Consider the following 27,551-nt stretch of genomic DNA (forward strand, 5'->3'; position numbering starts at 1 on the left):
TTACTTAGAAAATACTATTGTAAGTAGCTAGAGGCTCCAGACAATCCATGCAGCCAGCTAATAGCTCCCACTTCCTACTATTTAGGCAGTCCAAATATACGACAGCTTCCGTCAGCCAGTCCTGCTCTATCTACTCTGACTCTTCTAATGCAACAGCCTTCAAGGCTCTCCACAGTTCTGTTGCAACCTGCTGCTCATCTTGTCCTCTAATATTCTTATGTTCATGTCATATGATCTGATAGCTCAGTGCACTTTTAGCTCCCTCAAACATGAAATGAAATATAAAAAACCAAATGTATGCATCAAAAGCATTTTATCTTCTCCAGAGCTCCCCATTTTGTTTGCTGCCTCCATCTGACCTTTGTCTAACAGATTGTAAGTTACTCATGGCAGGGATCTGTCCTTTCCGTTTACCTATAAAATGCTATGCATGCCTAATGATGCTGTAGGAATAACTGCACTACATTCCGTTGCAGATAAACTGCATATATGGACAAAGGTCATTGAACTAACAGCCCAATGGAGATCTCATGACAAAATCAGATGGGACAGGGCAGTGCTTGATAGACACAAACCCCCAAAGCACTTAGGCCCAGATCTCAGAAATTTTGCATAGAATGAAGAAGGGGATATGCAGGAAAAAAATACTACTAAAAATGTTCACAGGTATTTTGAGGCACTTGGAAGAGTGGAAGTTGATCAGGAACAGTCAGCATGGATTCACCAAGGGCAAGTCATGCCTGACCAGCCTGATTGCTTTCTATGATGAGGTGACTGGCTCTGTGGATGGGGGGAAAGCGGTGGATGTGATATACCTTGACTTTAAAAAAGCTTGTGATACAGTCTCCCACAGTGTTCTTGCCAGCAAGTTAAAGAAGTATGGGTTTGATGTATGGAAATATAAGGTGGCTAGAAAGCTGGCTAGATCATTGGGATCCATGGGTAATGATCAAGAGCTTAATGTCTAGTTGGCAGCTGGTAACAAGTGGAGTGCCCCAGGGGTCAGTCCTGGGGCTGGTTTTGTTCAACATCTTCATTAATGATCTGGAGGATGGAATGAATTGCACCCTTGGCAAATTTGCGGATGACACTAAGCACGGGGGGGAGCGGTAGGATATGCTGGTGGGGAAGGATAGGATGCAAAGCGACCTAGACCCCTTGGAGGCTTGGGCCAAAAAAAAATCTGATGAGGTTCAGCAAGGACAAGTGCAGAGTCCTGCACTTAGGACAGAAGAATCCCATGCACAGCTACAGACTGGGGACCAATGGGCTGGGCAGCAGTTCTGTAGAAAAGGACCTGGGAGTTACAGCAGTGTGCCCTGGTTGCCAAGAAGGCTAACAGCATATTGGGCTGCATTAGTAGATTGCCAGCAGATCAAGGGAAGTGGTTATTCCCCTCTATTTGGTACTAGTGAGGCCACATTTGGAGTATTGGGTCAAGTTTTGGGCCCCCTGCTACAGGAAAGATGTGGACAAATTGGAGAAAGTCCAGCAGAGGGCAAGGAAAATGATTAGGGGGCTGGAGCACATGACTTATGAGGAGAGGCTGAGGGAACTAGGCTTCTTTAATCTGCAGAAGAGATGGGTGAGGGGGGATTGGATAGCGACCTTCAACTACCTGAAAGGGGGTTCCAGGGAGGATGGAGCTAGGCTGTTCTCAATGGTGGTAGATGACAGAACAAGGAGCAATGGTCTCAAGTTGCAGTGGGGGAGGTCTAGGTTGAATATTAGGAAAAATGTTTTCACTAGGAGGGTGGTGAAGCACTGGAATGGGTTACCTAGGGAGATGGTGGAATCTCCATTCTTAGAGGTTTTTAAGGCCTGGCTGGACCAATCTCTGGCTGGGATGATTTAGTTGGCATTGGTCCTGCTTTGAGCAGGTGGTTGGACTGGGTGACCTCCTGAGGTCCCTTCCAACCCTGATCTTCTATGATTCTATGATATTCTGCACAAGATCAGTTTTACAGTACAGGACAGACACTGCTTATATTTTTTTACATCAGTCACCAACTCTCGCACTCACTCTGCAGGGGATCTCTCTCAGTTTGACCAAAAATACCTAAAATATAATTGGAGAGAGAAGCTGGGAGAGGTAGTCTTTTACTGGGTCAACTTCTGTTGGTGGAGGACCAAGCTTTTGAGCTTACACACAGGTTTTTCTTCCCAAGCTCTGTGTAAACTTGAAAGCTTGTTTCTCTCACCAACAGAAGTTGGTCCAATAAAAGATATAGCCTCACCTACCTTTTCTTTCTAATATCCTGGGACCAACACAGCTACACCACCATTACATAAAACAATAAAAATCTAATGATTTAAGTCCAAAATAGCAAGATCGTCCAAAGATAGAAGCTATCATGCTCTCCCCTTTCCAATGCCATAATATTTCAGATTCCTGTGCTGCAAGGTCTGAAATAATAGACTTTTTAAAAAATGCTGTCATTGGACTTCAGCTGAGTCCTGACCACGTTGGGCTTCAGGCAGAGAGATTTTTTTGTTTTGTTTTCTCTCTCTGTGTGTGTGTGTGTGTGTGTGTGCGTGCGTGCGCGCGCGCGCGCACAAGAGAGAGAGAGAGAGAGAGGATTTCCATATTTGGGGAAGAAAACATTTATCTCGGGTTTGGTTTGTTTTTTAAATGATTGCTGGATCTTAGAATGTTAAAGTAAGTCAGGGAATATGCAGTAGTGAGTGGACAGAGGGCACATATGACGGTCAAGGGTGCACGATAAGCAATAGTATAACATATATTATTTTACAACACACACCTCTTCTTCTCATGAATGTTGCAGTTTGTGAAGCTGATCAGCCACAGCTTTCAACCTCCTTGAATCAACTATCCATTCTCTCAGTCAGAGGGGATGGGGCAATTAGCTGCTCTGACACCAGTAGGTGTGCTTTTTCTCCATGGTTTTATTTATAGCACAGGCTTAAGATTTCCCAGACGCTAATAATTTGACTTTACCTGCAGCGCTTGCTCCTGAATATCTTGGAACAACTCCATATCTTTTTCAGTCATGACATCCTGGCTCCCAAGAAGCCGCTCCTCGTTTTCCTGTTTTCCATCCCAGCCATCCTGATTGTCTGTGAATGAGAGAGAAATTCCTCACTGATCACTAGCATAGCTATAAGTGTATTCTTTCCTCTAGTAGGAAGAGATTCAACTGCATTTAATTACTTTGCCATGTTTCTGATGGGTATTTTTGGGTTGGGGCCATACAGGAATAGATGGTTCTGGATCAATGGCCCTGAAAGAGATAATGCAAACATGTTGGACCTGGTTAAATAGCTGGTCTCTTAAACTTTCATGTTATTGCAATGACAGGCACACAGTGAGAATTTAGAAACAAAGGAAATTACACATGGCTTACTGCTCTATTTCTGGTAAACAGAGATCCAGTCAGCCAAAACAGACTGGGATATACACCTCGCAACCAGCAGAAACAATACTTCACTACATGAACAACCTGAGTGAAAGTTAAAAGACTTGCATTTTGCAGGAAGCACCTTTTCCTCCTGTATCTCAACACCACCAGAAAAGGCACTTGAACTCCTTAGAGCCACCACATTCTCAATTCTCAACAAACCTCTGCAGCCACAACAGCACTTTGCAGCCTACTTGCTGGGATTACTTGAGAGTGATGGAGATTACAGCACTGCATGCCATCCCACAACCATCAAGTGCCCATTTTACACTTCCAGCGTCAACCAGTCTGATGTTCATAATTAAGGACATGATTTGGTCATGGAGGTCATGAATTCCGTGATGTTAACAGCTCTCTGTGACTTCTTGGGCTCCAGCTGTCAGCCCAACGCATGGCAGGGCTCTAGCTTAGTCCTTGATTTAGTCTTAGTCTTTGATTTTGTCCTTTTTTGTTCCATGAAGCTTGCTTAATTTTACCATGACTAATGGTAAGATTTTGTCATGGAAGTCACGGATTCTGTGACTTCCAGAGACCTCAGTGACATTATCCTTTTCAGCTTCTGGGGGCTGTAGGGACCCCGGAGCCATCAACTGCCACAGGGGGCGATGGCAGAGCTTCTAGCTATGGCGGGTGGACCCTGGAACCCTGATCCGCTGCCATCAGCAGAATCCATGCTGCTGTCTGCCGGGGTGAGCAGCAGTGACCCTCCAGCTCTGAGCTGCCGCAGGCAGCGGGAACCCCGCAGCCCCCAGCCACCACAGGTGGACCCACAATCACGATCTGGGGTGGGCGGTGACAGGACCCCAGAACCCCAAGCCTCTGCCGGCTGTGGGGACACCTTGCTGCCGTCCACCGTGGCGAGGGTTGGGGAACCCAAAGCCCCGTCGGCCCCCGCAGTTCCCAGCCATCATGGGGCCTCCCGCAACCTCCAGCCTCAGCGGCGGATCCCAGAGACGTCAGTTGTGGCTGGGGTGGACACTGGAGCCCTGAGCCACCACAGGGACCCCAGAGCTCGGAGCTGCAGCACTCGATGGGGGACCCGGAGCCACTCGCCATGATTGCTGCACACTCCCCCTCCTGCAGTGGGGGTAGGACTCTCATTCTTACCCCTTGGACATTTGGTTAGCCTCCTCCCCCCCACCATTATTTTTAGTACGAGTCACAGACAGGTCACAGCTTCCATGAATTTGTGTGTATTGCCCATGACCTCTCTATGACTTTTACTAAAAATAACCGTAACAAAATTGTATCCATATTCCTAATTTCTTCTAAACAGAGGTTTCCTGCACGGCATTGCTGAATATTATCCACTGGTTGTATAGGGAAAGTTAAAGCAATCAATGACTAAGTGATTAATCATCTTATTGGTGCTTTGGAAAAGGGGCTATTACTTGACATATAAAACAGGAAATTACCCAACAAGACTGAAAACAGCATAAAAACTGCCACTTGATTTGCAATCCATACTGCAATCTTCAGCTGAAAAAAGGGCTTGGAGACAGAGTGAGGGGAGTTAATGCCCTCCAGGGCAGTGTCCCTCAACCAGGGGTATGTGTACCCTGGGGGTATACAAAGGTCTTTCAGGGGATACATCAACTCATCTAGATCTTTGCCTAGTTTTACAATAGGCTACATAAAAAACACTAGTGAAGGCAGTACAAACTAAAATTTTATAGACAATGATTTGTTTATACTGCTCTATATGTCATACACTGAAATGTAAGTACAATATTTATATTCCAATCGATTTATTTTATAATTATATGGTAAAAATGAAAAAGCAAGCAATTTTTCAGTAAGTGTGCTGTGACACTCTTGTATTTTTATATCTGATTTTGGAAGCAAATAGTTTAAGTGAGGTGAAACTTGCAGTACACAAGACGAATCAGGCTCCTGAAGGGGTACAGTAGTCTGGGAAGTTGAGAACCACTGCTCCAGGGTGCCATCTAGTGGCATGTAGGAATGTGTGCAGGACTGCTCAAAGCAGGTCCTCTCACATTTCTGAACAGTACAGACCTTCTACACGTGGCCTACGCCACACAAAAGAAACTCACAATTTTCTATCACACAGGTTTGTTTTTAGTTGCTCCCGGTTTCATATTTCCATCTCCTTATTTGTAAGAGAACTGCTATGAAGTTAGATCCTTCATTAACTTCAGTCCACATCTTTTCCCATTGTTATGGCCTCTGAGTTACTCCATCTTCCCAAACAAGACTTGACATTACTTTACAGATTTCTCAGGCTACCCTTTAGCTTAGCCCCTTCATTTTGAGCTGGATTTTTATCCATCTGCAAACCTTAAGTTCCTCTTTGCTTCCATACAAGAGAAGTCAAGGTCTCCACCTCACTTCCATTTCCCAGCCTGCTACTCTATCATGACATCTATGAGTTGTAGTCATGTTGATCCTGGGATATTAGAGAGACAGTGTGAGTGAGGTAATTTCTTTTATTGGACCAACTGCTGTGGGTGACAGAGACAAGCTTTTGAGTTCACGCAGAACTCTTCTTCATGTCTAGGAAATGTACCACTCAGAGTGTCACAGCTAAATACAGATAGAGCAGATTGTTTAGCATAAGTAGTTAGCACACATTTCAAGGGACATTCAAGGTGAAGTGGCCCATTAACACCTCTCCAGTCACAGGAGGGAAAAGAAAACAAAAGCAACAAACAAAAGAACGGGAAGCACCTGCATAGCACCTTCAAAAGACAAAATTCATCACTTTGCTCAATACTAAAAACCATGGACTAAATAGACATTCTGTAATATGGCTTATTACAACAATCTATAACCCAGGTAACACCCCTCCACCGCTCTTTCCCCCTGTGACTGCAGAGGTGTTAACTGGCCACTTCACCAGGAACAGTCCCTTGAAATATGTCTTAACTACTTACGCTAAACAATCTGTTCTACCTTGTATTTAGCTGTGACACCGAGGCCATGTCTACACTAGAAAATAAGTGGACCTCACATAGGTTGCCCTACAGCCACTGCAGTAAATACTGCGATGGCTGATGTCCACACTGCCCTCTTTGGGTCACAGGAGTGTGTCATCACCAGGAGCACTTCCACCGACCTAAGAGGGGCAGTGTGGGGAGCTGAGAGCCTGGTCTCTCGGCACCCTACCACAAGCCCCACAAGCTCCCAGCGGGCTCTCTCACCCCTCACCTCCCCGGGGGGAACCACCCAGGGCTTCTCGCCCCTGAGGAGTGGAGTCCAGCTGCCCCCGTTTCTCGGGCCCCACTCCCCATTCCTGACTGCCAGCCTTGTCAATTTTCTCAGGGGGCCTTTCTTGACAGGAAATGGACAAGAATGACAGCTCCATAGCAGATGTGAGGGATGCAATGTCTACACTGATACTGAGTTGCCCTAATCCGACATAAACCTTACACCTCTTACTGAGGTGGTTTTATTATGTCAGCATAGCAATGGAGTTGCATCGGTGGGAGAAACATTTTAGTCTGTACACCGCCACTGTTTTGTCAACAAAAACTCTCTAGTGTAGACCACCATGGGTGCATTTTCCAGACCTAAAGAAGAGCTATGTAAGCGCAAAAGTTTGCCTCTCTCACCAACAGAAACAGGTCAAATAAAAATTACCACCTCGCCCACCTTGTCACTCTATTATCATGTCTAATTGATTTTTGCACTTGAATCTGTTACTCTCTAGATCAAATTTTTCTACCTCAGTGGACGCTCTCCTGGCTTAAAAGAGGCTGCCTTCATTGGCAAGAGGACAGATCTTTACCTGTGGGCCAGTCTGAAGTGCTACATCTTCTGGTGCCCTTTTTCCTCATCCTATATTGCTGAGAATAGTCCACCATTTCCCCTCGAGCTTTCCGCCCATCAGGGGAGGGAGTGAAGAATTTGGTAAGGCCATCAATGAGCCCTTTGGTTTTCTTGTTAAATTTCAAGGTCATGCTGCTGTCTCTGCAGAAGTCCAGGCTATCTATCCGTTCCAGATATCCTCCTTCTGCTGATGATGCTGATTGGCTGGATAGTGTGATCTTGCGCTTCCGGCCCCGACCAGGGCCAGTTCGAACTTTGCTGAAGGGGCCTTTAGATCTAAAGAGCCAGTAGGTTAAAAAAAGGCCAGTCAGTAGATGTGGCAGAGAGAGAGAGATTTAGGTAAAATAAACTGGTTAAACATATATGTATCATGCCAATCACCATGGTATCTAGGCATCACCTGCACAATTCAGTAAGTGATAATCACAGTCCAGTTTACTGCATGACAATCTGGGCCTAAGTTCCACAGCACAATTCCAAGACTATTCCTGCATACACTGGAAATTCTCTAGCAGATTCATTTAAATATAAAAATGTAGGTTTTTACTCAATGAAAAATGAAATTGAATGATGCAATCTGTACAGCATCCACAGTATTAGTAATCTTCATGTTTAAGTCAGTTTATTTATGTTGTCCCCACATCTTCAATTTTTGATATGCCAAAGATTTTGTATTGTCATACAAGTGCATTGTAGAAACCATCAGGAGGAAGCTGAAAGCTCTGACAGCTGAGGACTGTGAGATATGCATATTAGCTTGCTGCTTCTGCTAAAACCATCAGCAGTGAAATAATTAAGAATGTTGATATTGAAATTGTCATCTTTTAGATTTTAAACTTAAAAATCCATTGAAATAATTAAAGCAGTTCATGCTTCTCAGAGCTAGTGCTTCACAATGTCTGTTGACCCAGGCAGACATCAATGAAACAACTGCTATTCTCTTCACAGATTTACTTTGCAAACTAAGGATATGTCTACACAGCAAAGAAAATCTCGCAGCTGGCCTGGGCCAGCCAACTCAGGCTTGTGGGGCTTGGGCGGCAGGGCTTGTTGTGTAGACTTCTTGGCTCAGGCTGGAGCTAATCTGAGGTAACAAGTGCTAAGTAATTTAAATCTGAACATCTAGTGATGGCAAAAGGACGAAGAAGCACTAAACAAATGCCCCAACACTCCTGGACTGTACAAAGGAGTCTGAGAAATTCAATTCTGTGCAGAACAGTTCATGTTAGTACTGTGGATAAAATTATGTACTAAGGGCATGTCTACACTTCAAATGCTACCATGGCACAGCTGCACCACTGCAGCCGTAACACTGCTGCATTTCAGTGTAGACATTACACTACAAACCAAGGGGAGAGATTCTCCTTTCGGTGTAGATAATTCACTTCTGTGAGGGATGGTAGCTAAGTTGACAGAATTTTTTCGTCGACTTAGCACAGGCTACACTGGGGGGTTAGGTTGGAATACCTATGTCTCTAAGAGGTGTGGATACATACCTGAGAGACATAGCTAGGCCAATGTGAGGCCTGGTCTACACTAAAGAGTTTTGTCAACCAAAGTCAGCTTTGGTCAACAAAACAGAAGTGCTGTACACAGTGCAATCAATCCCCTGCCAACAAAACTGCCTTGTTTTTTCAACAAAATAAAGCCACCTTAATAAGAGGTGTAGGGCTCTTGTCAGCTCAGTTAGGGTGACGCAGTTTCAATGTAGATACTGCCTCTCCTTACATTGGCAGTGGGGTTCTCATTCTTGCAGGAGTGGTGAGATTGACAAGAAAGCCCAAGCCCTGGCTGCTGCAAGCCTGGGCGGCTGGTTCCTGCTCCTGGCTGAGTACTGGGGTGAGAAGTCCCGGTGCTTCTCCACCTGCTCCCCCACCCAGGGCAGCCTTGTCAATTACACAGCTGAACTGTGGAATTGACATGGCTGCGCTGCGCCCCCCCCCCCCCCCCACACACACACACACACACACACACACACCCGAGAGCAGGAACCAAGAAGCCCCAAGTGGCTTCCTCCAGCTCCCAGCAGGGAAAGGAGAGGGGAGAAGTCCCTGGCGGCTTCCCCAGGCTCCCACCTGGGACCAAGGATGGGGGGAAGTAGGGGTGTGGTGGAAGAAGAGACAACCCACAGGGAGCCCAGAGCAGAGAGACAGGGCTCTCAGCTCCCCAAACTGCCTCTTAGGTCGATGTGAGTGCTCCTGGTGAGGACGCACTCCACCGACCCAAGGAAGGCAGTGTGGACATCAGCTACCGTTGTAATTATAGCAGTCGCTGTAAGTTGACCTGTTAGGCCAATGTATTTTTTAAGTATAGACAAGGCCTAAGTTCCTAGTGTAGACCAGCGCTAATAGATATTCACTCTAGGTAGGACACTAAACCCTTCACAAGAGTCTTATTTATTCACTCTCTCCCTCCCGCACTTTCCTTTTCTCCTTAAGGCAACATACGCTGTATTTTGGTTCTTTAATCTGTTTTTGGGACGTCCTATTGGGTTGGCATAGCGTCGTTTTATCTGTGCCGCCTTCTTATGTAGAAGTTTTCTTCCCTTCTTCCGAGGCCGGCATATCTGACATATCCACATACCTATAAGACATAAAACCTCATCATAGGATGGAAGGAAGAAATAGAGGTAAGAGAGAGTACAGGTCCCTTCCACAGGGAGTGACGAAACAGTCTGACAGACCCGCAATTACCATAAGATTGTAAGAAAAATACCTTTTACTCCTACCAACCTAAACGCAAATCCTTCCTTGGTGGAAGCACTCACTCCAAAAAGGATCTTCCGGTAAGTTTTTAAGCATGCTTTCTGCAAGTATGGAGGAGCTCAGACAACAGATTATCAGAAGAATAGTACAGAATGAGTTCCTACTATACTTAAGGATAGGGCCTCCAAACTAGGTAAAGACATCACTACATCACCTCGAAAGACTCCCACATAGACTTCCCTTATATGTGGCCTTTGAGGTACAAAAAGAGCAGAATAAATAAAGCTTATGCTCCAGGAGCTACAAACTGCACAAACAGAAATATCTGCTGCCACTTCAAGGACTGTGTATCAGTTTCTTCCTTCTACACAAAGCTACTCTCTCACCCCAAGAAGCTGATCATGATAATCTGCTACCATCACCTCCATCCCCTCACAGCTCTCAAAAGTTTTGAACCAGGAATTTAACATTTTAATTCTTTCTACTGGAAGCAGGAGAGGAAAAAAACGAAGGCATCTCGTCTGCAGGTTACATGGAAAGTACAAGCTCTCCTCATTCTAAGGCTTTTAAAACCTGAAAAGTAGTGCAATGAGTGACATTTTCTGATATGAGGGTATTTTCAATTCACCTCCCCCCCAACATCTCTTAATTCCCCAGTTTGTTACACAGCGTCCTCACCTTTCGGCATCCTGGTGAGAGGTGGGTCACAGCACTCCATGTGAAAGCCTCGGTCACATGAGTCACAAAACAGCATGTTATCCTGTGGAAGAGACAGACGGTTCTGGTTAACATCACATCAGGCCCAGCTCCCAGTTGCCACTGGCGTCAGACAGGCTGTGCCCAGTTCTTAACCACAAACGTATACAGTACTGGTTAGTTCTGAATCTCACTAGGTAACCAAAGATAAGTCAAGCAGAAGCTGTAAATGTTTGGTTCCAGAAGCACTCACTGCATTTTTGCCCTGATCTCGACAGGAGCTGCAAGTTTTGCATTCAATGCACTGCCATCGTAAGGCCTTCACTCGAACAGTTAGCTCTGGAGAGAACTTCAAACAGGACGGATGACCTATGAAAAAAGGATAAACAACCCCAATGAAGCAATTCCACTGCTATCACTGCTCCGGGACAGACACAGAGGAAGTCTAATTCATCACATCTTTCACATATAGGTTCGGATACCCAGAAGCTCCTTTTAGTTCAACACAGATCTTGCCAGGACTTGGTGCTTGGTACAACTCAAAAATGGATACGTTGCATAAAGTTTGGCAGTCTCTCTGCTAGTTAAACACATTTGGATTTAATGAAGACATTTTTGTGTAACAATTTGTTCTCTCTCAGAAATGAATCAAGATCTTTCTTACAGCTGAATTGTCCTATGTTTACCATTTTGAACACATGAGCAGGTGACTCTCACGTGAGGTTTCTGCGTACAGTGATCTTCTAACTTGACATTTTCTGTAGCCATTTGTAACTAATTATAGACCAGAGCCCATAGCAGGCCCTTTATAACTACATAACAAAAAGACTATCCCCCTGCCGCCAACAGTTTACAATCTGAGTACAAGACAAGGTAAAGCTGGTGGATACCAATAGATGTAAGGAGCACAAGGAAACAAAGAGAGTACTAGTTGCTAAATTAAGTAGTGGTCATAGTACATCAGCTACTCAAGTTTTTTGTAGGCATCATGGCAGAACAGAGTTTTAAGCAGAGATTGGAAAGGGGTTTTGTAGATGTTTATGGGGAGGTTCTCCCAGGCAGAAGGATCAGCATAAGAGAAAAATTCTCAAATAAGCGTATCTGGGCTAATAAATGGACAATGAATCCTGGCATCACTTAGGCAGTGAAGGTAAGTAGTTTGCATGTGATGTGGTATAGAGAAGAAATAGGGGTGAGTCTGAAAACTGATGTTTGCAGCAAGCATTTTGAATGGATATAAAATTAGGAAAGATAGGATTAGTCAAACCCAGAGAGGAGGAGGTTGCAATAGACAAGAAACCAGGTAAGGAGAACCTGTGTGAGAGTTTTAGCTGTGTGGATGACAGGAAAGGATGGAGCTTAGAGAAGTTATGCAAAAAGAAGAAGTGGCAGGACTAAGGGCTAGTATACACTAGAAGCACCGCACCAATGCAGCTGCGCCGCTGCAGTATGTCTGGTGAAGATGCTATATGCCAACGGCGGCATAATAAATCCACCTCCGTGAGAGGCAGCAGCTCTGTCAGCAGGAAAAGCTCTCCTGCTGACATAGCGCTGTCTACACCAGCACTTAGGTAGGTGTAACTTATGTCGCTGAGGGAGTGGCTTATTCAGATCCCTGAGTGACATAAGCGACACCAAAGCATGTGGTAGTGTAGACCTGGCCTTAGAGTGGCCATTATGGTCAACGGGAGAGCTGATCCAGTGCTGCAGGTAAAATGAAGTGAGGCCAAGGAGATGAGCAGCTAAATGATGAAGGGAGTCATCAACATGGAACAAAGTCACAGAGGATGACTGTGGGAGACAGAGGCCCTCTCTACACTTACCTGTGAGATTCGGTGGCAGTCGACAGGAGTTACGCAAAGTACACAAAAAATTTGCGTAACTCCCATCGACTGCTGAGCTTCTCTTCTGCGCGCCGTCTGCCCTGCACTATGCTACTTTTGTAGCTGGTCTTAGTACGTCGATTTCTGAATCGACTGAGCAGGTCTGCACTGCCACAGAACTCTCGTTGTTTTAGCCTTCTAAAAAGTTTACCAAGGGTCTACTGAACTAGCTTTGTGACAGTTAAATCCAACTGTCCCCCAGGCTGAAAGAGCATAAAGATCAGCTAGCCAAACCCTATTGCTCCCCATCCAGGATGCTCATGTGAGGTCACCATACTAGATCTTCCTGTCCCAGATGTACAGTTGTTTCCAGGAGCACTATCAGTGGTCACCTACCACTGTTGCCACAATCAGCACAAGAGATGAGCTCCTCAGGTTTCTTCTCACGATTTTGTTCTTTCGTACCAAGGCAGAAACTGCAGATTGGGATTGGTTCAGCAACCGGCTGTGAGGGAAAAGCAGAGATCAAAGAGCTCAATAATTTCTCTACAACCTGTTGTCCAAATTTTCAAATAATTATACAAATTACATAGTATGCAGAGGAAAAATTACATAGAATTATATGCAACTTAGTACTAACCACATGATTCAACATACATTCTGTCTTTCTATGGATGTGTCTGGGGATTGTAGCTTTAAGAGCAATTAACATACAAGTAATATTCCAGTAAAAAACGATATCAAGAGAACATTAAGGTTGCAGGTTAAGCGCTCACCCTTAATTTTGGCATTTCCCAACTCTAATTCTGTACTTCCAGTGTACCTCTCCTTTCTACACCTGTATTTAATTTTTAATTACACGATCACACACCAAGTGCTCCAATATATTATACCCCTTAGATCTTTGTCACATGTATTACTGTAGGTAAGTCTATGCCAGAAAGAGATGTGTGGATTTCATTTATATACAAGATGCTTCAATGTGGCTGGATCAACCCAGCAGTGGTGTCACTGCAAGTGGAAGACTGATTTTATGTAGCAATAATGTCACGTGGAGGACTCTGCTGCTATGTCCTTCTCTCCGCCAGTGCAGACTTCGGTGCACACCATACACAGCACAGAGACTGATCGGTATTATCCACAGTGTCCACCAGATGGAAGCACTCAAGACAAATGCTGTAGAAAACTCCTACAGTGTGTATCATGGGGCTAGAAGCTAACTGCACAACAGGACCTGGAAAGGAATGACTTATTTGGAAAAGAAAACCCAAAAAACTTACGGATAAGACCAGAAGTTTTAACTCTCACCCTCAGGTTAAGAAGATTTTAAGAGTAACCTATTAACAAATCTCCAAGTGCCTGCCCCACTGGTTCTGAATCTAATTATATCCCTGGGATGAATTAGCTGAGGGATTCCCTTCCCTTTCTTTCATTCTGGGTTAGGATTCTGGCTAAGAGACAAAAACCCCACAGAAAGATGGACACAACACACAGACATCTCTCTTCTCTTGTTGGCAGGATCTGACATGTTTCTTGTTGGAAGTGAAAACTAGGCAGGATGATCCAGGTGTAAATTTCTCCATCCACAGTTCGGATGATGATGTCCTCATTTAAAATTGGGAGAGGAAAGAATATACTAGGCAAACACAAACCTCATCTTTTCATTCCTGGTTAGGCTTAGGATACCACACAGTTAGTTGTTCATGCCATAGGAACTATGAGATTTTCTGGTGCATTAATTTCTGTTATGTGAATTGAGATTTTAGGAACCTTTACTCTCTTCCTTTTGTAGTGTCCTGTCAGATGTTTTTAACTCACTGCCTCTCCTTAGCTGCAGTCTCCTCTTTCTATACAGCACTTATTCCTCCAAGTGCAAATTACCTTATTATTAAACAACATGATCTCTGCCACAACAACATGACCACCTAGCTCTTACAGAGCTATTTTCATCAAAAGATCTCATAGCACTTTATAAAGGAGGCAAAGTATCATTATCTGCATTTTACATATGGGGAAACGGAGGTAAAGCAGTGAAGTGACTTGCCCAAAAAATCACCCAGCAGGCCAGTGGTAAAGCCAGAAGCAGAACCCACATCTCTCCAGTCCTACTCTTGCCTCTGGGCCACAGCAGCTCCTTCTTGATAAGAAGCCCAGCAAGAACACGTCCTCCTCTTTCAAAGCAAAGGTACAAGCAGTACAATGGTTTTAGGGTTTAATCCAGAAGTCTTCAATCTGTGTGGCATGCCCCGCTAGGGGGTGCAGACGAACGTTGGGGAAGAGGGCGCTGCAGGGCCTGGGCCAGACACTCCCATGGGAGTGGGGAGGGAGCAGGGAGGGAGCACTGCTAAACTCTACCCCAAACTCTGCTCTGGCCTCATCCCCCAACTGAGACTCCCGTCTCAGCTCCTGGTCCCACGCCCAGCCCTGGCTGCCAGCCGCAGTTCCCCGGCTTTGCCCATGGGGCTGCTCCCAGCTTCAGGCACCTGGCTGCGGCTCCTAGCCACTGTTCCCGACTCAACCTACAGCTGCTGTTCCCAATTCGGTCCCGGGCTCCTGGCCGTTGCGGTCTGACTACCAGCCGCAGCCCCTGGCCCCCACTCCCAGACCCAGCTGGGTGGGCATATGGGGAGGGAGATGAGCTAAAAATTTTGAGGACCACTGGTTTAAACCCATCAAAACAACCTTTGCTGACATTTTAAATTAATTATTTCTAATCAGTGATCGATTAGATCAGTCATTAGAATTTTTTAGACAGAATTTATTTCTCATTCATGAGCTTCTTTTAAACATAGTATGTTAATCTGTTTTGATTTCTACCTGTCCAAGTCAGCCAGCAACCTGCTCACTAAATAAAACCATGTCACATCCTGGATTTTATTGTGCCCGTTCTCTCATCCCCCCTCCGAAGGGAGATTTTGTTTCAGCCTGGAGTTCTATGGTCCATTTTCATAACAAATCTGAACTACATCAGAATAATCTTTCAGAGACAAGTTAGTATATGAAACAATAGTGCAGTTAAAAAATTACTTTACATAACTGACCATTAGACAATAAATAACGGTATCTCTACATTTACATCTGAAACTGTATAGCTTTCCAATTTAGTCAGAATGAAGAGCTAACATGATGCTGATGTGCCTTTGGTTAAGTCCTATTTGAGAGAAGCAATGTAACCAGAAGAGAGCTGAACAATGACATCTAAGTTTGGAAATGTGATTTTATATTATGCTACTAATTTTCAAAGGTGGCAAAATACCACCAACTCAGAAAGCAGAATTTAAGCAATTAAGGGTACTTAGAGATTTGTTTTGAATATAAAAGCTCTGTTCGGTTACAAAAGAGCAGGGATAAAAGTACTCAATATAAACAATATACTTTTAGTCCTTTTAGGACTGAATTCTGTATCAGATCCTAGTCTCAGTCACTCACATATCTCAAGGAAAACTTTACAGGTTTGCTTTAGTGAAGCCTCATCATCTTTAAAGGACTGTAAGATAATACAATTACTCCATACATTCAAATAGGTCCAAAAGATTTCTGATCTACTCTTGAAAGCCACAAGAGTGTCCAAGTCTCACACTAAGCTGTCATTTAGAAATGAACCAGAGGTGACCCAATGAAATGAATAAGCAGCAGGTTTAAGACAAACAAAAGGAAGTACTTTGTCACACAACGCACAGTCAACCTGTGGATCACGTTGCCAGATGCTGTGAAGGCCAAAACTATAACTGGGCTCAAAAAAGATTTAGATAAGTTCATGGAGAATAGGTCCATCAATGCCTATTAGCCAAGATGGTCAGGGATACAAGCCCATGCTCTGAGTGTCCAAGCCTATCACTGCCAGATGATGGGACTGGATCATTTGATAATTGTTGTATTCTGTTCACTCCCTTTGAAGCACCTGGCATTGGCCACGGTTGGAAGACCAGATACTGGGCTAGCTGAACTATTGGTCTGACCCAGTATGGCCATTCTTATGTTCTTATGAATTTAGGCCAAATGAATTCCCAGTGAAATTCAAAATCTTAGCTGTCCAAGTTTTCCTTTTTCCACAATATATTTTTTTTGGGTCAGGTATATCTGACTAGGTGGCCTCTCACCACTTAACATTTATGTATTAATGAAAATACAGTATTCCAGAACTCCTATGTTGTATATTATATTAACACCATTCATATTTTCAGAGACAGGGTTTAACTGATCGCTATATTTGGGAATGGGAAGGAATTTTCCCCCAGGGCAGATTGGCAAAGGCTCTGGAGATTTTTTGCCTTCCTCTGTAGCATGGGGCACAGCTCACTTGCTGGTGGATTCTCTGTGCCTTGGGGTCTTCAAACCATGGTTTGATGACTTTAATGGCTCAGTCGTGGGTTGGAGGTTTGATGCAGGAGTGGGTGGGTGAAGTTCTGTGGCCTGCATTGTGCAGGAGGTCAGACTAGATGATCATATTGGTTCCTTCTGACCTTAGAGTCTATGAATTTATGAGACTGTGCCTTACACCTTCTTACACAGTGGGATGACTAATATCCACAACACAACATGGAAGATATTTCCTATTTGAGGGCCCAATGCCCAACAGCATTTTTATTCACAGAATTACACTTCCGTTTGATAACTCGTTTTAAACAAAGACATATAAAAATATGCTACCTTAAAATTTCAAATTATTCATATTGTTCTTTTCATAAGGCATCTGCGGAGGTGATATTTAAAATCAGCAAGAGGCTGTGAAAGTCCTGCCTTTCTGAAATTTTAAAATCCTACATAGGTGAGAACTGTACTCCTTCCTCTGCAAGGGTGAAATGGACATTAACCTTGCTAGAATCAATTATTTGCCAAATAATTGTGCTCTAGAATCTAAACTTTTGCTTAAAAACATTACTTTGTAAATTCACGATTGAGACAAAATCTGAATCTGTGACCTAAGGCAAAGTTTCCATCTAAGAATGCAAACAGTTTATCTGAAGCAATCATTGGCAGGTGAAATGTGCCAATTCATTTCAGTACAGTTTTTATGCTGAAACCTATGGACAGTTTAAAAGCTATTTCATCGTTCAACCATTTTAGCAGAAACAGGCAGTCAGTGTTTATCCACCATTGCAGAATGCAGTAGTGGAATTCTGGGTGGCATGGGGACAGCTGATTATGTCATTGGCTTCAGGGGCAGAGAGCTAGCTCAAGTCATCACTCAAGCGTCTAGTCCTCTATGCTCCTGCTCCAGGACAAAGGAAGACAGAGATGCATGTCTTCTACAGTGTAAGAAGCTCAAGCACATTCTAAGTGCTAAAATCCCAAGCCACTTCTCTCCAGGTCCCAAAAGCCCCAGTAGTCAGAAGCTACATCTTTGCGCTGACAAATTCCTGTGTTTCTTGACTGCTTTCCCCCATCAGCACTGTTGCCAATACAGGTCCAGTGGCACATTGTCAAGTGAATATTTGGAGGGGAAACACATTCATAAAAACATTACAAAAACTGATCTGAGATAAATTTACCACTGAAACAAACACATGGAATACTAAACTGATTGCAGTATTCATTTTCATTTTTAAATAAAAACCTGTTTCTGAATTTGTCAATATCTCATGATACCTAGTACAGTTAACCATTAAGAACTTGAGTGGGGTTACTGTGGAATTTAGGTTCAGCAGGCTACAGTATGGCACTCAGTAAGAAGGAGCAAATAAGAAAGGTACAAACCAATGAGCCAGGATCCAATTAAATGCTAGGTGGACGTGAGGGGCATACTGCAGTGAGGTTACTTCATTACATTGTTTATCCCAGCAGCCTCCTCCCAAGGAATCAACTTCCAAGATCACCTGCACAGCAGAGAATTTCCACTTTTACAAGTGCTTTTCTCATCCTTTACCCATCTACTGAGAACATTTCTCAGTGATGGGTAAACCTGCCTTTTTCTATGCTAGGGATACAACTTCGTTTTAAAATATTTCAAGAATACTAAAGATTTGGGATGAAATCCCGCCTCAAAATCCCAAAAATCCCAAAAAAAGATTTGGGAGTTTTGCCATGAACTTCAATGGGAATTTCATCCATGGATGAAATATAGTTGAAACGTCCTGTCAGAGAGCCAGAGACTATGTTAATGGGAGTTTCCTGAGAAGCTGAAAAGGACCAAACCGTATGTAGAGGACAAACGCTTCTGCTGCAGGATCTTGCTATCCTCTATATTACAGCTGGATCTAAAACTACTCGTTGCCATTAAAATGTGCATATGCATCACGCTTCTGTTTATCTCCTACAAGAACTCGCAGATACCTGAAGCACAGTGTAAGGTAACAGCTGAACCAACCCAGCATATTATTAAAGATGAACTGCAAAACTAAAATAAAAATTGACTCCTAGATGTGTGCGGAATACAACTAACCAGGTTTTAAGCGGCATCCCACAATACCTAACTTAAAATATTAACTATAGCTTCATTTTTACAGTTCACTTTTGAATGGTTTCAGACAGTCTCGTTAATGCTGTTTCAGATGTCAGATTTCCAGCTATTCTATTCAGTTTCCTATACCATGAATGAAGGGGGTATCTGCATGCTTTCCAGTGATGGCTAAAATGATGTGAGGTTTCTGTCACATGTGTTTCTCTCTTTCCTTCTCTTTCTTCTTCTCCCCAGTGGGAAAAATGTACATGGCTGCACGTTTGGGGTAGACAGGACAATTGACAAAGCTTAAGAGTTGGTTGCACGAACTAGCTTGCAGATTTTTTTGGTCCTTAAATACTTCCATTCCAGGCTGCAGAAAAAAATTGTAAGTCTATATCCCTACACTGGAAACAAGTTCACTCAGGATAGTTGTTCTCAACCAGCAGTCATTGCCCTTTGTGGATAATCCAATTTGGCATCCATGCCATGCCATTTATTAAAGCAACCTACTAGTACAGCAGGCAAAAGTGTTATGGTACTTCCTTTGGGAATAAGCATCGATGTATTTCATGCAGCTGACGCCTGCACAGACTTCACTTAGAACTCACTTATCCCGAGAGAATTTTAAGTCTCAATACAATTAAAAACCTGCGTTATCTCTTTCTTGATCTTCTGTGCTCTTCTTATCACTGATTCTTTCCCCTTTTTGCTCAGTCCTCTAAAGTAAAGGATCTTGTAAATGTAGCACTCCTTCAAAGACTGAAGAAGATTTAACCCTGATCTAGTATGCACAAGGAGAAGATCTTTTCATTCACAGCTTGAAGACTTCCTGTTTTCATCAATTCTGAGAGACTCTACAAAAAAGACACTAAAAGCAAACATTTTTACATGTCAAATCAGCTCCAATTTTTGTATTTAATATCTCACCCTATAACACATTTAATTTTTTTTAGGATAATTATAAGGCTGAACGGAGATGTGAGCCTTGGGACAGTATCCCTATATCTGAGAAGCATAAATGTAAGGATGGAAAGATCTCACTACTGGTCTGTTTGCTCAGCAAAGAAAATCCTGGCAAGTGAAGAATATATGCACACAATAAGAGATCCAGGAAAACAAGATGAGAAGCAGCCAGCTCAGCTTCATGCTGCAGATTTTTGGCAGACATTCAACTCCTTCTGCTGTTTTTCTCGCAAGAACATCTATCTGTGTAATGTCATCAGATCCAGAGGGGGAGGGAAGGAGGAAGGGAGAGAGAGAGAGTTTTATAGGCAGCCAACCTCTCAGCACGTTACTATACAAAGGATGTCTAGAAAAACCAACTTGCTGTACAGACTCAGAGACTGCACGCCTCCTAAAGATATCTGCAGAGAAGAGAACTGCCTATGGAAAGGAGAAAAGACTACCTAAAGAGACTGTTTTCAGCCAGTGAGACAAGGTGAATGAGGCAATAATACCTTTTATTGGACCAACTTCTGTGGGTGAGAGACACATTTTCGAGTTTACACAGTGCTGTTCTCCAGATCTGAAAAAGAGCACTGGGTAAGCTTGAAAACTTGTCTTTTTCACCTACAGAAGTTGGTCCAATAAAAGGTACTACCTTACCCCCCTGGTTTCTCTAATGTCCTGGGACCAACACAGGGACAAAAACACTGCATTAAGCTAGTGGCTCAGTTTTGCAACTCGCAAAATTCATGGAGGAAAAAAATAATCTATCCTCTAACTCCACAGAAAAACCTCCTGGGCTACATAAGTGAGCCCCGGGGTCAGTGCAGGTCACGGTCAACAATCTGGATGTGCTACACGTCCCACTGGAATTTCAGTGCTGTCAGATGCTCATCAGATATCAGCACCACCTCTATCCCTTCACTGCATATACGTCCACACACACCAGAAGGTTTAGAACACAACCCTGCTTTGGGGAAGAAGGATCTACATAGTCATGTGGCTGGGAAATAGAAATACTGAAATCTTGCAGACATAAAATTAAAATCATGTTGTACAAACATACACCTAGATGCTTACGTTGCCCTTGTAAGAGAATGTATAACCTACCACATGGTGACTATTAAGAGAACTGCATCAGGAAAACAGAGCTACAGTATATTAAATTTACCAGATAGGACTGCGATGGGCTAAGCCACAATCCGTTTATTCTGGTTCAAAATATTCAATGCTATTTCAAAAATGTACCTGCTGCTCAAATTGACCCAAAATCTGTCTTTTGTGACTGCAGCTGCAAAAGGAGGGGAAAGACTGGAACCAGAGAAGACAGGAGAGACATAACACCCATATCCTGTGAAGGAAATTATTTGTAATGGAAGAAACCATGATCCTGTGGGCCAGGCCAAGGTCTAGGGAGCCAAGAGACCTAGGAATCTATTCCCAGCCATATCAACCTTGGCAAAGTCACTTCACCACTGTGCCCCTAATTTCCTCATCTGTAAAATTAAACTACTGATATTTACCTTCCTTTGTAAACAGCTTTGAGAACTATGGCTGAAAAGCCCTATATAAGTAGGGAAATGTCATTTTGCAAGAGAGGTTTGAACCAGATTTGAGTGCAGTTTTAGGAATTGCACAATCAGCCACCATTCCCCTCCTCTCTCTGAGTGCCAACAAATCACAATTCCTGTTGCTCTCTGCAAACAGGACAGTCAAGCGATAATATAAGACAGCATGAAGTTAAAACACCAGAAACTCCTTAAAATACATTTTTTGTGTCCACAGAAATAGTCTCAGCAGTTTATTTCTAAAAAGTATCTGAAGGAAAGTTCCACTGCAATAATGCGCATTCCTCTATATACCTGTCTTTCTATGGGCATTTTCCTTAGAAGAGATTCACCGAAGTGAGCCGCGTTTGACAGAAACCAATTGGCATATGATTGCTGCCAAAAAGCAAAGTGGTTTGGCTCTTCAGGAGAGCAATATACAGGGTATGTCTACACTACAGCTGGGAGCATGCCTTCCAGCCGGGGGAAACAGATACATGCTACACATAGCTGCATGGATGCTGAGGCATGGATTAGCAGCCTAACTACAAGCCCGCCCAACCCCATGGGTCTGTACCTGGGTGATGACATAGTCTAGCCACCTGAGCACAGCCCTAGGGTGTTGGACAGGCTTGTACTCAGGTGGCTGGCCTGTGCCACAACGTCTGTGCTGCTATTTTTAGCATACTAGCTTGAGCAGAGCTAGCACATGTATGCCTGCCTGGCCTGGAAAGCACTCTCCCAGCTGCAGTCTACAGACATACCTATGGAGGCCAAATTACTACACTGCACTACAAAGAGGATCAAAGAAAACACATTTATCTTAATGGCATTATGTGAATAGATAACACAGCCTGACCTTGAATACAGTGCTCAAGTTTGGTCACCTCATCTCAAGCTCTACACCAGAAAAAGTGGAGATCCAGAGAAGGACAATGAAAATAATTTAAAGGCAGGAAGCGAGGACAAGGATCACATACAAGGAAAAGGAGAGATGATGATAGAAGTATAAAATAAGGATCACACAAATCTTTTAATTTATCCATTTTCATAATGGAAATGGAAGGGGCATCTGAAGTGAACAGGTAACTATGAAAATACCTGCTTTTTTTGTTTTTATGAAAATGGGAGTTATGTCACACTGGAGGGGACATCTGAAAGGGTGCCACATTTGTGCAGCTACAGTGAGATGGGGAAGTTAATAGCTTAGATTTTACATTGGCACACAGAAGCTGAACTCATGGCAGCCACATCATCACCTGTAAGGTCAACAGAAAAAACTGCAGAAACAAAGTCAAGGGATGAAATTTCAAACATATAACAAGGAGAAACAATTTTTCATTTTGAAATTAAAAGTTTATTGGATAGTCATCACAAAAGGAACTTTATAGCATGAAAGATATTCAGATGCTATAATGATGGGGGACAAAATAAATATCTAAGTACACAGAAAATATTTTTGCATTTGCAATTCACCTCTGAAACACCAATTCTCAATCCCATGACATGAGGTGTTTGGAGTGCTTGTTGATAGCGAGCCTTTATCTCATATGGCTGGGTCTCCCAAATTACCATCAGCACTACGCCGTTCTGGACACCACTTCTTCTGAATCATTACAGAATCACTACAACCATCTGCTCTTGTACAGGACTATGCGTAACAGAGGAGAAAATCCCAAGGTTGGGCAAGTAAAACTTCTCCCAGTGTTGTTAGCATGTCCTTGATTCAATTCGGAGAATCATCCACGTTGTTTGCAGAGGTCAGATTCACCCTGGGAGAATTCTCCATCTCCAAGTTACCAGCCAACAAAGTAAGGAACTGGGTTCCAGTTTCCCAATCTGCAGTTCATATCTGGCCTCCGATTCAGAACTCAAGCAATACTACTTACTGATAATTATATGAAGCTCTCTATCCAAAGCAGCATTCTGCAAATTTCCCCTGCCTTGCTCTTGTGGCAGGTACTTCCCCCATTTTCCCAGGAAAGCTATGGGGTCATCTTTACATGCCAGGAGTCTGAAAACTGTAGATGGTCATACCACTCCTTTACAGATAGTGAGGCGTTTTCTCCAAGAGGCCATAGCCTTATACAACTATGGCAGACAAATATACCACCAGACTAACAGAATGATGTTTCTCCCAAATCCCAATCTCTCCCACAGCCACTGGGGGCAGTCTGCGTGACATCTCTGATGATGTGGTTGCGGAACACCAGGGAATAAATAGTTGGCTCTTATATTGCTTCTAAAAATGACAAGGTTTCTTCTGGTCATTGTACAAATAATTTCCACAAGCAAAGTGAATCTTTCTAGTTTTGGGAACTATTACAGCTTCATGCCAAGATTAGTCATTCCTGTGACAGGAAAGAAACACCACCTTGATCAGAGTCTGAATCTGAACTGCCCCTAACACAGGAGCATCCGATGTGATACAGAGAACACAGAAACACTGCCTGGCACAATGCCAGAGTGGGCACAAAGGGATTAAAAAGACATTAGAATTCACTGTCTGGTGAAAAATTTGAACTCCAGGATTCTATTTCCAGTTTATTCAGCCCTACCACACAGCTTAACCAATGGGATCCAGCCTCACTACCAGTTCAGCTCTGTTCACCTAATTATGAAGGGCAAAGCACTCACTTTGTCTATACCCCTTCTCTACCAAAAGCCACTACAAACAGCTTTCTAAGGCCTCCCTTCACAGCAAGATTTAACAAAGTCTCATGTCCTTGATCCACAGTCCTCATTAATATGTCTAACACAGCACAAAGCCTTCAGAGCCATTCTCCTTCCCCTCTGCTGACTGGACAAGCACAGATCACGCCTACAGCAGTAGTCTTACACAGACTTTAACAGCAGGACCAAAAAGACCCCTGACAAATACACACACACAGACCCCTGCACTGCACCAGCAAACATGTTTGCTGCTCAGAGATTGGATATGTACTGGTATCCCCGTATGCTTGAAAAGCAGATGAAAAGTCCATGCTGATTGTGACGTACGCTAGTCACCACAGTTTTACTGATAGGTAATTAAGATAATATACAATATTCTAACCCATCCAAATACAACACAAGTGATATCTCTCTATATGTAGATGAACATAACCTGATAGCACTGGTAGCCCTTTTGTACATATATTAATGGTCACCACATCCTGAAGCTTACACAGTACAACGTTTAGGAGCAACATTACCTCTTGTTCTTTCATACACTCTCCCAAGGAGTTCACTACAAGCTTCAGATCAGTTGGAAGGCACAAGGCTTCATCCAAAGGCCATCAATATTAAACAATTAGGAAGAAGCCTTGCAGACTTTAAGAATCCACATACCTGAGTACACGCTGTATTTTTAAAAACAAATCTTAAAACATCATGTATACAACTCTTAGGCAGCAGTTGCTGTGCAAAAGACTTGAGACTTTTAAAATCAGACTGGACAAAACACTACAAAGTAAGGGCAAGGAGTTGGAATCGGTGACCCTTTCTATGATTCATAGCATCTCGGTAGTGTCAGAAGTACCCATTTTATGGATGAGTAAACAGAGTGGTAGATTAAATTGCCCAGGTCCCAGTGAGTCAGTGAGAGAAAACACCACTACAAGTCAGGGGAGTCCAGACTCCCAAGTCCCACGTTTAGGTAACAATGGTCTATACGTATAGCTGTATAGTGGGGATATGGAATTTGTTCTGTCCAATTTATCCCTAACAGTGTGCTGAACTGATAAGGGTGAATGGGCAGTTCAGAAAGCATATGTTATTCAGAAGAATTCCAACATCGGTGGTATACATCTAACACAGCCTACGCTACCTACAGTGAAATTTCTTAAGCAGTCTACAGGCTTTATTGTATTTTGGAGGTAGGGGTCCCTAAATACTGCTGACTATCAGGATAATGAAACAGGCTCTAAACTAACCCCATTCCTACACTATCCCACCTGATATGGGGAGCAGTATTGGCATCTGCTCCAGAGAAAGGTGTTCACATATCCTGCAAGATTTCTTGGGAGATAAGGATTCTCACTGTAGTCCTCAGATTTGGAAAATAAAGATACAAAACTCTCTGCTAAGTAAAACAGAACCAAGATTAACACTACTTACAACAGCTCTCCAAGTCAAATTTAGTTCATGATTCCTTGGAAAAGCAAACAGCGATATACACCCATTTACCTTCTCTGCACAGAGAGCAGAGGTCATAGGAATCAGCAGTCTTCTATCATAAACAGGAATTTGTATTGCCAGATTTTCTATTGCCAGCACATCACGTATTTCTTTTTAATAAGAATTCAGGATTTTCTTTTGGCTAATAGGTAGTTATTTTATCCAAAGTTTCAACCATTCTTAACTACCTAATTTCAACCACAGCAGCGACATTCAGGGAGTGGAAAAATTAAAGCAGTGCACCAACTTAGCCAGCAAACCGGAGGAGTCAGTGACCTGCTGTCATTCTCTGTGCTGTTTGTTCTCCTTACATAACAGAGCTTTAACACTAGACTCAAGCTCTTGTGTACTTCGCTATATACTCCAGCGTCCACCCGCCCAGTCTGTCCATATTTTAAAGCTCTCTGTGATAAATAAGGTTTCTTTATTAACTGCGCTTCAGGGATGTGTCATTCCACATCTGCCAACAGTCTCCTAGACAGAAAGCACTAACACCAGGGTTCCAGCCAAAATGCTGGGCCAATTTCATTTCATTAAAGGCCGGCATCCTGTATTTAACTCCTATTGAAACGGTGTCAGAATGTGCTGTTCAGAACCCAATTTTTCTAATGCGCACAGTTGACAAACACCTTAGTGCCGCAGTCTTTCCACAGGCTCACCACCTTTTGGATTTTTTTTTTTTTTTTTAGCACCAATATTCCAGCGTCTGCCATTTCCTTTGACAAAGTCCCTCACATAGCGCATTGTCTCCATTATTATCAAGGAAACTCAAAAATGGATGCTATTTCTGACACATTGGTTATTAGGAACTGCTTCACCTGTTCATTAATCAAACAAATCAAGTTCAGAGTAATTTTCTGGCACTTGGGTTTCCAGAGTTACATATAGTGCAGATGGAGGCCATCTGTTAGAAGCCATGACTTTCAGAGAAGAACAATCTCCCCTTTCCAAGGAACAAGCTGGAACAGAACAAATCCTAATCCTGCTCCAGCTGGGACCCAATGCCAGCACAACTAGACTCTGAGTCTAATTACACCACTGTAGCTGCTGCAGATCCTTTGTGCACCGTCTTCACCAGAAAACCAGTCCACAAACAACTTTACTTACTAGCAATGGAATTGTGTCCCAAGACACAGAGTAGGCCTTTATTTTAAAGGGTTCTACAGTACAGCAAGGGCAGCATTAGTGGATAAAGGCCCTCCCAAGACCATCAACCATGCATATCTGCCTTTGATAAGTGAATTTTCTTCTTGGATAAATGAAGTTTGGCTTCAACTTTGAGAATCATAGTCCAGTGGCCTAGGGCTGCATCTATGCTGTTTGTGATGGGGCAGGAGAGCCCCACAAGAACAAGACCTTAAGGAAGCTGTGTCCATAATACTCCAATAGAAGTGACAATCCTATACTGCTATAAATATACACAGATACAAATTGCAGCTAGTTTGCTTACTCATTCTGCACAGCCATATCAGATATGTTCCTTAAGGCAAACAGATTACTACTGCACTAAAGTAAACACTTCTCCCATGACAAACTCTCCTGCTCTTCAGCACCAGAATTGCTTCTGCATAGTTCTATGATTATAGGGAGATCTCCTGCAGGACAGTGTTTAAATATTTCCAGACTAGCACAGCCCTCTCTACCTTTAACTGACATAATAAACATTCCAAGGGAAGTAGACATTTTTAAAATGTAGGTGATTTAAAAAGAAGACTGTCCCACTCTCATGCTGGAAATGCCCAGCTTCCTCACTAATATATTGAGAAGTGCAAAGTAATACATATTGGAAACCATAATCCCAACTATATACACAAAATGATGGGGTCTAAATTAGCTTTTACCACTCAAAAAAGGGATCTTGGAGTCATTGTGGATAAGTCTGAAAACATCCACTCAATGTGCAGAGGCAGTCAAAAAAGCTAACAGAATGTTAGGGAGCATTAGGAAAGGGGTAGATAATAAGACAGTAAATATCATAATGCCATTATATAAATCCATGGTAAGCTCACTTTGAATACTACATGCAGTGCTGGTTGCCCCATCTCAAAAAATCATACATTAGAAATGGAAAAGGTACAAAGAAGGGC

General features: G+C 43.1%; 1 protein-coding gene across 2 annotated transcripts in view; it reads right to left on the minus strand.

Annotated features, from left to right (window-relative positions):
- KAT6A (lysine acetyltransferase 6A) overlaps positions 1 to 27,551 on the minus strand; it is a 63,250-nt gene that overhangs the window by 24,772 nt on the left and 10,927 nt on the right. For both annotated transcript variants that reach the window (XM_067545479.1, XM_067545471.1), the window contains exons 3-8: positions 12,829 to 12,937; positions 10,863 to 10,978; positions 10,592 to 10,673; positions 9,656 to 9,791; positions 7,168 to 7,484; positions 2,960 to 3,078 (exon numbers count right to left, since the gene is read on the minus strand). In XM_067545479.1, coding sequence (XP_067401580.1) covers positions 2,960 to 3,078; positions 7,168 to 7,484; positions 9,656 to 9,791; positions 10,592 to 10,673; positions 10,863 to 10,978; positions 12,829 to 12,937 — 879 coding nt within the window. The remainder of the gene's footprint in view (positions 1 to 2,959; positions 3,079 to 7,167; positions 7,485 to 9,655; positions 9,792 to 10,591; positions 10,674 to 10,862; positions 10,979 to 12,828; positions 12,938 to 27,551) is intronic.

Source organism: Emydura macquarii, unplaced genomic scaffold, assembly GCF_026122565.2.
Source record: "Emydura macquarii macquarii isolate MOO-44397 ecotype Brisbane River unplaced genomic scaffold, CSIRO-AGI_Emac_v2 contig_201, whole genome shotgun sequence".
Taxonomy (NCBI): domain Eukaryota; kingdom Metazoa; phylum Chordata; order Testudines; family Chelidae; genus Emydura; species Emydura macquarii.